Source organism: Sorghum bicolor, chromosome 3 (genome assembly GCF_000003195.3).
Source record: "Sorghum bicolor cultivar BTx623 chromosome 3, Sorghum_bicolor_NCBIv3, whole genome shotgun sequence".
In the NCBI taxonomy this organism is placed as follows: Eukaryota; Viridiplantae; Streptophyta; class Magnoliopsida; order Poales; family Poaceae; genus Sorghum; species Sorghum bicolor.
Window position 1 is genome coordinate 20,875,807 of NC_012872.2, and position 11,903 is coordinate 20,887,709.

An 11,903-nucleotide genomic window follows, 5' to 3' on the forward strand; every position below is an offset into this window, starting at 1 on the left:
GTTCACTCATGCCTCTGATCCACAGGAGGCCGATGACTGGTTGAAGGCGGTCGAGAATCTAATAATATCTAAACAAGGCCTTATACATTTTTATTAGTACAAATGAAGGCCATACGAAAAAACATAGAAACAACTTAAAAAGTGTCCTATTTAATTAGTTTGGTTTCAATTTTTTTGACTATATATAAACAACTTATAAATTGTGCCGAAACCGATCCTACCTTCACTAATTTGTGGCAGAGATCCAAACACGGTAATTACCTTACCCTAGCTAGGTCTAAACCATATCACTTGTGCACTCCTATATATGGTGGATTGTTGACACATATGTACAAATAACTAAATCCCACGTCCACCAAAATCTGCAACACTTGGGTCCCTGCATGTTGTCGTCGGCTTTCTAAATGATGTCGGCGTGATATTCTGTTCTACCATGTGTCGATCATCTACCATGGGAGTGCAAAGGTATTAGGTGCACCGAGGCGCTCCACCCAATTTAATTGCCAAAACAGGTCCCGTTTCAATACCACGCGGCCCTCGCTCCTCCGTCCTATATTTATTTCCGATCGCCAACGCCGAACCCCAAAACCCTCGACTCGCGTCGCCGCACACGCACGTCGCTCTTCTCGACTTCCCCATTGCTTGCTCGTCCCCTTACGCGCGAAAGGCAAGGCGCGCGGCAATCTGCCGGGGCCCGACATGGCACACAGCCGCGAGCCAATCCTCCTCGATGAGGGGTGGGCACATATGAGGGCCGGCTTCGAAAAGCTCAAGCTCATCCTCGCCGGTGAACCCGGCGTCGCCTTCGTCTCCGTCGAGTACATGCACCTCTACACGTACGTCGCATGCATGCTCCATTGGTTTTAGGGTTTGATATTAATATATATGATCATTCGTTCCGATCTCATCGTCTTCTCTGTTGCTTGACTTGATTGTGGTGTTTGCCGGCCGGCAGTACAATATACAATATGTGCACGCAGAAGCCTCCAAATGACTACTCGGGGCTGCTCTACCAAAGGTACCAGGAGGTTTTGAACGACTACATCACTGCCACGGTACGTTCTCTCTAGCTTCTTTGGTCTCAATTTGATTTTTTTTTTTGGCGGGGGGCATTGTTTGTTTATTTCTCGCCGTGCATTCAGATTACATCACTTAGCAGATCTGTGATTATATATATAAATAAAATTATGGATGGCTAGTTGGTTTTTCTGTAATAATAACTGTAAGCTCAAGTTTAGTTCGGCCAAGTAGTTTTCGCCTATTTGTGGTTTTAATTAAAAATGTATTCTTATCCATATTTAGTGGTTATATATGAAATTCAGATCGGTTTAGTACAGTTCTGTATTTTTTGTTGAAAAAAAGTCGATAGTGCAAGCCAAGTCGTCTTATAGATTAATTGTTCCCGTCGTCTGTGCTTGTGTGAAACCTTCTTTGTGGCATTGATTAATTATTTTTTCTTTTATGATCGAGCATGTAGGTGCTGCCGTCCTTGCAGGACAAGCACGGCGAGTTCCTGCTGAAGGAACTGGTGTTCAGGTGGAAAAACCATAAGCTAATGGTCAGGTGGCTCAGCAGGTTTTTCTACTATCTTGACCGCTACTTTATTTCACGGAGGTCACTCGTGCCCCTTAAAAATGTTGGCTGGGATTCATTCAAAACTCTGGTAGGGTCTTTGTTCCCACCTGATGGTTTTTATTTGTGTATTAAGTCTGAACAAGCTTGTTAGTTGCTTTTTCATGAGTTTTAATTCATGCCTTTGTGACAGGTTTTTGACAACCATAAAGCAACAGTGACATCGATTCTGATTGCCATGGTTAGTCTTGCAATTTTCTGCTTCTTGTGTCACATTTTATAAAGGTGGTTGGATAACAATATTTCTTTGTTGTGGAATTCCTTGATTTGACAGGTTGACGAGGATAGGGAGGGACAGATTATAGATCGTACTCTTGTCAAGAATGTTCTTGATATCTATATTGAAATTGATTCTGATTCTGGGTCAAAACTTTACAACGAGGACTTCGAAGATGCCTTTCTGAAGGCTACAGTTGATTACTATTCTAAGAAGGCCCAAGCCTGGATTGTGGAGGACACGTGCCCTGAATACATGGTTAAGGTAATTGAGGTGCTCTTGAATATTCTGCTTCATTGTGTAAGGACACCTGCTGATTGGTTTTCCATTATACATAGGCAGAGGAGTGTTTACAAAAAGAGAAGCAACGAGTTGCACAGTATTTGCATGCTAATACTGAACCGAGGTTGATGGAGGTTTGTATCAGGCTATACATTTTATTTATCTCACTTTTGATTATTATTATTATTACATGAATGGTGTTTCTAACCTAGATTGAGTGCAGTAACTTTCTTTGGAACTGAAATTATTACAAAAAATACTTACAGGATGTGCAAGAAGAATTGCTAACTTCGCATATGGAGCAAATTCTGAGGAAACAGAACTCTGGATGCAAAGTGTTGCTTTGTGATGAAAAGGTTTGATAGATAGAATCACATGCCTAGCCAGGAGTTGATGGGGGTAATCTTACTAAAATTGTTATGATATGTTTGTTACTGCAGGTTGAAGATCTTTCAAGGATGTTTAGTCTCTTCTCTAGGATTAATGGTGGCCTGACTCCAGTATCTAAAATATTCCAGGAGGTATTTCCCAACTCATTGTGCATTTTTGTTGTACTGCATTGCACTTTTAAACAAGTTCCATTTTCTTAGTACAACTCTGCTTCTTTACAGCATGTCAATGAAGTAGGCATGTCTTTGTTGAAACAAGCAATAGATGCTGCTACCAGCAAAAAGGTAATTCATACATTTTCAGATATCGCCGGACTTTTTTTTTCTTCTCCATTTGTAGAAATTGTAACTTTACTTAGGATGCACATATTTAAAATTCTTTGGATGTTTTTCCTGCTATTTTGCTCTGTGGAAACCAGTTTCTTATTAGTTTTGCACCCACGCTAATAGTTGTAGTGACTTTCTCTAGTGTTAAACTCCTTTTCTTTAATTGACCATGTATTATCCAAATGATCATGAACAGCAGACATAAAAAAATACAACTGGCTGGTTGGTACATTATCAATTTGTTAATTTGGTAAAAAACACCGTGCCTATTAAAATAATCATTTTTAGACAAGTGGAGCGAGAATAATCTTGTCTAATTCAATGCAATAGTCAATTTAAAATTTGTCTGTTCATAAGATAATTCATTTCTAAGGAGTTTAATGTATTTTCTCTCTTCTCAGATGATGATCAGTAGTTACTAAGCTGCTTTAGCGTGCTTTCTAGTTGAAGTAATTTTTAATCCTGGCACCTGCTTAAATGTGGACTTTTTTTTTCCCTAACTGCTTTGAAAATATCTATTCTAACGAATTGAACATTTTTTGCCTCTGCATATCTGCAGAATGAGAAGAAAGATGTAGTGAGTACATTGGAACTGGTATGGATCTTGCATACTTCTATGTGCAGGAGTTTTTTTTGTTGGTTCTAATTGGCAGCTTATTACAGGACTATGTGCGGAAAATCTTAGATCTCCATGACAAATACAAGGCATATGTCATCAACTGTTTCCAAAACCATACACTATTTCACAAGGTTTGCTGGCTCAGATATTTCTTTCATCAGTGGACCTGAGCTAGTGTCATCTCTCTCACTTATACTGTTTCAGGCACTTAAGGAGGCCTTTGAAGTTGTTTGCAATAAAACTGTTGCTGGTTGCTCTAGTGCTGAATTGTTCGCAGCATACTGTGACAGCATTCTTAAAAAAGGTGGATGTGAAAAACTTAGTGACGAAGCAATTGAAGAGAACCTTGATAAGGCATGGTTACTGAAATACTATTTGAATCCACAGCAGTTAGCCTCTTGTTTTCTCAACTTTTAAACTAATTATGCTCAGGTTGTGAAGCTGCTCACATTCATCAGCGATAAGGACCTCTTTGTTGAGTTTCATAGGTTTGTGTGGTACCAGCTTTGATTTTAAAATTTTGTCGATGGTATTACAAAGCCGAAGCTTGACATCTACCATTTTCCCCTCTGAAAATGTACTGCAGGAAAAAACTAGGAAGGAGATTGATCTTTGATAGGAGTGGCAATAGTGATCAAGAGCGAAGCCTGCTGTCCAAGCTAAAGCAGTATTTTGGAGCGCAGTTTACTTCAAAAATGGAGGGCATGATCAATGATGTCACAGTTGCAAAAGATAAGCACACAGACTTAGAAAATTACATAAGAGAGAACCCAGAATTAAATCCTAGGGTAGACCTGAGTGTTCAGGTTTTGACAACAGGATACTGGCCAACTTACAAAAGCACTGATATAAATCTTCCTTCAGAGATGGTATGTATATCCATTTCTTTTGCGCCCTGCGTTGCACTGCCGACTACATCCATTCTAAATAGGTCATTTTGGCTTTAATCGTAAGTCAAACTTCTATAGCTTTGACTAAATTAATAGGAGAATGCGCCAACACCTACAATTATAGTTTTAAAAATTCTCCATACAATATCTTGATAGTGCACATATTTGAACTTGTAGACTTTGGTGCATTTTTCTTGGTTAAAGTTAGAAAAGTTTGGCTTAGGACAAATCTATTGTGACAAATTTGGAATGAAGTTTGTATTTAGTTATTATTTGAAGCTTGCAGTAATGTGATAACGCACTGATCTAATGTAAAGTCATATATTCAGGTTAAATGTGTGGAGGTTTTCAGTAAATTTTATCATTCCAACACGGATCGAAAAAGAAAGCTTAATTGGATTTATTCCTTGGGTAATTGCACCGTTGTTGGGAATTTCAAAGCCCAAAAAATTGATCTGATTGTTACAACTTATCAGGTAGGTTTCAAATAATGGAAGTTGATACATACATGCACTTTTCCTGTATCATAACTGCATCTTACTTATCTCAATCTGTTTGTCAGGCTGCACTCCTGTTGCTATTCAACGAGTCTGAAAGACTAAGTTTCTCTGAGATCGTGACACAATTAAACCTTTCTGAAGATGATACTGTGCGTCTGCTTCATTCACTGTCATGTGCAAAGTACAAGATTCTCAACAAAGAGCCAAATAGCAGAACAATTTCCCCAAAGGACGTCTTTGAGTTCAACCACAGATTTACCGATAAAATGCGCAGGATAAAGGTGCTGTTTATAGTTCAATTCAATCTGGCTTTGTCTGTTTTGGATCTCTGTTGCTAGCTTCTTCTTCAGAGACATGACAATAATGTGCTTTGCATGGCAGGTACCACTTCCTCCATCCGATGAGAAGAAAAAGGTAATCGAAGATGTTAACAAGGACAGGAGGTTTGCAATTGATGCAGCGCTAGTGCGTATTATGAAGAGCCGCAAGATCATGACCCACCAGAATCTCGTTGCGGAATGTGTGCAACAGCTCAGCCGCATGTTCAAGGTACATATTACTATCATCAGCCGCATGATCCTTAGTTCCTTACGGTACTATTTTATCTTTTTCTTCTGGGAGAAAATACTATGATATATATTGACGCTGTGCTCTACCTGCTGCAGCCTGATATCAAAATGATCAAGAGAAGGATTGAGGACCTTATCACCAGAGACTACCTGGAACGCGATAGAGACGCGCCGAACTCATATCGATACGTAGCTTGATTGGGCCATGGATTTGCTGACTGCTGCAAGCCTCACACTTGTTGCCACTTGCACATTCTTCGTCCCTCTAGATTAGAAGGTTTCAGTAACGGGTGTGTTTCAGGGCCTTTAGCAGGCCGGTTTCAGTAGCATTAGTTCGATTGATACAGTGGAATTGTTAAATGCTCGTTATGCATAGCTTCCTTCGTTATATGGTAATCTCGAATCGTGTGCTCCACCATTTGGTTTCTGTAGTTCTCTTTGACATTGTAAAAATCTAATCTCTTTAGGCCTTGTTTAGTTCCTAAAGCGAATAATTTTACGACACTGTAGCACTTTCGTTTGAATCGATGTAAAATGCTCTTTGGATCAGTGGAGGATCCATGCTTATACTGGTTGAGCATATGTAAGGGTCGCGTAAAAATTTATCTTAACGAGGAAGAGCAGAATTGACTCGAAGCATGTTAACGAGGAGAGCAGGAAGATAGGGGGAAAAAATACGGAGAATATATTTTTCTCTTTCAGGAGAGCAGGTGGATAAGCCAGGTGGTAACAGGTGCGATTGGGAGTGTGAAAATAAATAATAAAATCGGATCCTATATCAAGAGTTTCAATGGGGTTAGGCAAAGCGATCTGCTATCACCAATCTTTTTTAATTTTATAGCTGATTGTTTAACTAGGATGGTTCATCAGGCTCAAGAGAATGATTTAGTAACTGGTCTCATTAATCATATCATTCTAAATGGGGTGGCGATCTTGCAATATGCTGATGATACTATTTTATTTTTAAAACATGATTTGAGTGGGGCTATGAATATGAAGTTGTACTATGTCTGTTTAAAATGCCAGCTGATTTGAAAATCAATTTTAACAAAAGCGAAGTTTATATGCTCAACGATGAAGCGAATTTGGTAGTTAGATATGCTGAGATTTTTAACTGTCAAGTGGGTTTTTGTTTCCTATTAAATACTTAAGGGTGCCTGTTAGCCCAAGTAGATTGAAAGTCATTGATTGGTTACCTCTGATTGAAAAGGGGATTAAAAGGTTAGATATTTGGAAAGGAGGGTCACTTTCGATTGCTGGCAGATCAACTCTTTTTACACCAAGCTTGAATAATTCTCCTATGTATCATGTCTTTTTACCTAAAAGAGGGTCACTTTCAATTGCTGCATTGATGAAATATTGGGCAAGATTATTTGCAGATCTTAGGCCTTGTTTAGTTCACCCAAAAACCAAAAACTTTTCAAGATTCTCTATTACATCGAATCTTGTAGCATATGCATGGAGTATTAAATGTAGATAAAAACAAAAACTAATTACACAGTTTGCCTGTAAATCACGATATGAATCTTTTGAGCCTAGTTAGTCTATGATTATACAATGTTTGTCAAATAAAAACGAAAGTGTTACAGTACCGAAATCCAAAAATTATTCGGAACTAAACAAGGCCTTAGCAGAAATAGGTGGTGGAAGGAGCCAACACTATACTAAAGATTGCCAAGAAAATCTTAGTTGCACAAACCGCAAACCGCAAGATAGGTGAATCAATTGCTGCTACAAGACGATGGTTCTGACTATGGTGAAGATGCAAGTATGGAGAACTGAGAAGTATTCCTGTGTAATTTTTTTAATTTTAAACTCTTTTTTAAATAATTTTTAATTTTGATATTATAATTATTTTTTAAAAATCTAATCTCTTTAGGCCTTGTTTAGTTCCTAAAGCGAAAAATTTTACGACACTGTAGCACTTTCGTTTGTTTGTGATAATTATTGTCTAACTATAGACTAACTAAGCTTAAAAGATTTGTCTCGTAAAATTCGATCAAACTGTGTTATTAGTTTTTATTTTTATCTATTTTTAATACTGTATGTGTCTAAAGATTTGATTTAACAGACAATCTTGAAAAATTCCGTGTTGGTGCTGCCGCGCGCGCCATGCCTAGGGATGATGACGTGCGTCGAGAGACTGCATTGTTGTTGGGGACTAGAGCAGAATAGAAAAAAGTCTCGACTCAATGAATATTTTATTGGCTTGGTTGGGAACTTGGGACTGAAAGGACGAGCCGCTTCGCTGTGCTTGGTTCAAGGCCCATGTTAGTTCCAAATTTCTTTTTTATAAAATAGACATTATAACAATTTCTTTTATATAATAAATATTGTCTAATTATAAATTAAGTAGATTCAAATGATTTGTTTCGTAAATTTAAAAAACTATACAATTAATTATTTTCTTAATCTTTATTTAATACTCGATGCATGTATATGACAGAAAATTTAAAAAATTTTGTACATCTTTTTTATAACTAAGGCCTTGTTTAGTTCTGAAATTTTTTTGTTTTTTCTGTAGCACTTTCATTTTTTATTTGACAAACATTATCAAATCATGGAGTAACTAGTTTTAAAAGATTCATCTCGTGATTTACAGGTAAACTGTGCAATTAGTTTTTTATTTTCGTCTATTTTTAGTGATCCATGTATGTGCCGCAAGATTCGATGTGACGGGGAATCTTGAAAAAATTTTAGTTTTTAGGGAAACAAGGCAACGACTGTTTGGGACTGCTCCACAAACTCTACTTCACAAACCCCACCGTGGAGCAGCTCCATAAAAAAGTAGAGTTTGTAGAGTACCTCTTTAGATGCTCTCGTAGTTCCACTCTTTTTTCTCAAACCATATACGTGGACATAAAACTAAATAAAAACATAGAGTGGAATAAAAAAAATATAAAATAGAGCAGTCTCAAACACGTCTATGGTGGTAGTAGCGAACCATACCCTACATTGGAGCTACTCTGATGGCTGCTGTGCGCAGTGGTGTCAGTTCCTACTCGACCCGACGGACGTGTGCCGTCCTTGTTTGGGTCTTGGTCAGTTCCTATTTTTTTTTGTTTTTGGTTATATCAATTTCATTTTTATTTAACAAATATTATCCAATCATATAACATAAAGTAACTAAACTCAGGCCTTATTTAGTTCGTGAAAAATTTTAGTTTTAGCTACTGTAGCACTTTCGTTTGTATGTGATAATTATTATCCAATTACAGAGTAACTGGACTCAAAAAATTTGTCCCACAAATTACAGATAAACTGTATAATTAATTTTTATTTATATTTATATTTAATGTTTCATGCATGCATATAAAGATTTGATGTGACAGGAAATCTTGAAAAATTTTGGGAACTAAACAAAGCCTCAAAAGATTCATCTCGCGATTTACCGTCAAACTGTGCAACTAACTTTTATTTTTGTCTATATTTAATATTTCATGCATGTGCAATAAGATTCTATGTGACGAGAAATTTTGAAAATGTTTAGATAATTTTTAAAAACTAAATACTTCAAGATTCTATGTCGTATAGAATTTTATGGCATATACTTACTTTAGGACTTGTTTAATTGCAAAAGAAATTACAAAATAAATACTATAACAATTTTATTTATATTTAATAAATATTATTTAATTATTAACTAACTAGTCTTTAAAAGTTCATTTTGTAAATTAGAGTATACCGCAAGATTATATGCGACAGTCTAAAAATTTTTAGGGCGTGTTTGGATTGAAGGAAGAATGGAGAAAAACTGTAGGAAATGCATTTATATGGAATGACTCTCTTTCTCACCGTTTGGAACGTAGGAAGTGCTATAAAACTTTCCAGAGGAAAGGCTTGAGAAGTTGTACTTTTGTAGGAATCTGAAAATGAGCTTTGAGCCAAGGGAAACTTTCCTGTGGCCACTCGCCGCTTTCTCGTTGCATGTGAAGCTAACAGATTTGTTAATCACCATGGTGCCACAAGCTCTTAATAGCTCTTTGGCTGCCTGCAGCTGATTAACACGAATTCGGGAATATTAGGTGCTTTTGTGTCGATCGGAAGTTTGGACTTTGGAACCATAGCGCTGGATAGGAAAGAAAATAATGAGGTTAATTAGCATATCATTAAGCGCTAATGAGTTTTTATAACTTGCATGTTTTTTTTATTCCTGTGATATGAATACATGTATTCCAAACACCTTTTTCTATTCATTTCCTGTAGTTTTCCAATTCTCTGTTTTCATACTACACCCTCCTCATCTTCCTATAGTTTTATTCATTCCTCTATTTTCTATTCCTTTGTTCCAAATAGGCCTTTAGGGCAGTTCCAATGGATAAAACTATGTACAAATTCCAAGAGAACCATTTCAATAAAAATCATCTATAGAAACTATCTCACATAATAGAAGAAGTCTATGTACAATAAATATTAAACTTTTTTAATCTCTCTCCTTTATCTCTCCCTTACTCTTTCTCCTCTTGTTCTCTCACAACCGCACAAGATGCAGAGCAAGCAAGCATGCAGTCTCACAACCGTACAAGCATGGACGACCGAGGGCACGCGACGGCATGAAAAAGTTCGCAAGAGGAGAAACGGACGAGCGTGCGGCAGCGAGAACGGGCGAGCATGGCTGCTCCGGTGGGCCAACGGGAAGACTCGACCTGGGTCTCCCCAACGGGATTTTCACGAAATCCTACGCCTCGTTCTTTGCGTCGACTTCGGGCGTGATTGGTTGCTCCAGTAGTTTTCGTCCAGGATGAAGGGGTCATCCCAGCCCAAACCAGCACCGTCCAGAGCGTACAGGCAACCGTGTTTGGTTGTGTTTTTAGTGGTCGTACTGGACGACGGGTTCCATGTTTGGTTACCTGTTGGGATGATTTCATAGAATGCACTCATGCACTGTATCTTGTTTGGTTGTTGCTGAATGAAAAGGTGGCAGCACCCATGAATGGTTTTGGTGAGGTTACCACCATTGGCAAGCAAACCAAAAAGACCATGAATAGCACACATACTTAGATCAGAAAAGATAGTCTTGCCTCAGTTTAATTCGTTAGTCATTTGACAACCATCATTGGCAGTACAAAACTACTAGACACACTTGCAGCAACGAGTGGTAAGAAAAACACCTAGGCTGATTAGTACAACGGCCACAAACACAACAATTGCAAATAAAGAATGGTTCTTTGGGTGTGTGTGGTTGCCCCCAGCAGTAATGCATGGGGTGCTCATCACATTTTCCTCCATAGAGAAATCTTCAAACCCCGTGTACTCAAGGAATGAAGCAACAACTTCTTCTTTGCATTTGAAGCCCTTGTAGCAATTGTTACTATACCCAGCAACAGCATCACAGCAAAGAGGCCAGGAATCATAACCCTAGGCTTCTTCCCTCGGTAAACAACATACCAAGTTGTCATTGTTCCCTTCAAAACAACTAGTGCAACCTTTTGTAAGTATTTGGAATTACCAAACAATATCAGAATTGGTTAGGTAGTGGCCTCAGTTAATACAGAGTTGTCATTGGTGGATCCCTTCATGTATTCAAAAGAGGCAGATTAAGCAAACTCAAGTGACCCATGCAATGTCCAAGCACATCCACAGGATGCCATCAGCTTAGAAACTGCATGGGAACCTAATTGTTGCAGTCCTGTGGATTATGCTAGAACATTGGATGAATGACATGAAAATAACAGTGTATCATCACAGCATAGAGAAGGGATCCACCTCATTTGTTATGTAATCATCATTGACCACTACCAGCCATAGTATCCTCAGAAATCTTTGCCTTATTTTAGGAAGCTCATGGAAGCCATGAAACCATGTGAGCCATCCAGCCCAGCCTTCATCTTGGCACAAGTGCCCTGATGTTGCATTGGGCATGGATGTCTCACATGGTCAGATGACAGCTATGAAAGAAAACAGATCATTGGCATGTAGATATCATCATTGGCATTCAAAGAAACTGACATTCACAAACAAGGCCTCAGCTAACTGTAAAGTCCATCATTGGTAGCTGCCAAGTAAATGAAAATAGGAAGCAAGGCAAGTTCAACAAACTCAGGAACAAAGACATGGCGCCCATGGAATCTGTAAGAACATGCACTGTTTGCCATCAACTTGAGCATGACCCAAATGTTGCTACACAGTGCATGGTCCCAACAGATTTGATGAGTGACATGACATAATAGAACATTTAGTGAGTAGAAAAAAAGACAGCCACCTCAGACTATTGTTAGTATCATCATAGGCTACTCTTAAACCCAAATTGTAGTGCACTGAACACTATATGAAGTAAATGCACCAATCATTGTCCATAGAGCCTCACATCCAAATGAAAGTGCTTCTAAGGTGCATGCACCAGGCATTGTCCACAAAGCCTCACATCCAACAACCATGTGTCATATGCTATACAAAAAATAGCTGCACCAAAGGTTCCAAGCAGCAGGTCTACCTTCCTAGCACCATCAGTGTTATAGTGTTGTACTATAAAATACAT

At 38.2% G+C, this 11,903-nt stretch overlaps 1 protein-coding gene across 2 annotated transcripts; it reads left to right on the top strand.

The window, feature by feature from the left end:
* Positions 700 to 5,812, top strand: LOC8086365 (cullin-1). Of its 2 annotated transcripts, XM_021457842.1 has the most exons (18): positions 700 to 836; positions 956 to 1,055; positions 1,478 to 1,663; positions 1,766 to 1,813; positions 1,907 to 2,113; positions 2,188 to 2,265; positions 2,398 to 2,487; positions 2,572 to 2,652; positions 2,743 to 2,805; positions 3,407 to 3,442; positions 3,511 to 3,597; positions 3,671 to 3,820; positions 3,899 to 3,954; positions 4,053 to 4,335; positions 4,686 to 4,832; positions 4,919 to 5,137; positions 5,238 to 5,405; positions 5,522 to 5,812. In XM_021457842.1, the coding sequence occupies exons 1-18, from the start codon at positions 700 to 702 to the stop codon at positions 5,621 to 5,623; spliced, it is 2,238 nt and encodes a 745-aa protein (XP_021313517.1). In that variant the 3' UTR covers positions 5,624 to 5,812. The 2 variants fall into 2 exon arrangements, with proteins under 2 accessions (XP_021313517.1, XP_021313518.1); XM_021457843.1 differs by lacking the exon at positions 3,407 to 3,442.

Excerpts from the sequence above, each read along its gene's own strand:
- LOC8086365 (XM_021457842.1), top strand. The coding sequence starts at position 700 with ATGGCACACAGCCGCGAGCCAATCCTCCTCGATGAGGGGTGGGCACAT. Across the intron at positions 2,488-2,571 it reads TGTTGCTTTGTGATGAAAAG|GTTGAAGATCTTTCAAGGAT; the intron begins GTTTGATAGATA and ends TTGTTACTGCAG. Across the intron at positions 5,138-5,237 it reads ATAAAATGCGCAGGATAAAG|GTACCACTTCCTCCATCCGA; the intron begins GTGCTGTTTATA and ends TTTGCATGGCAG.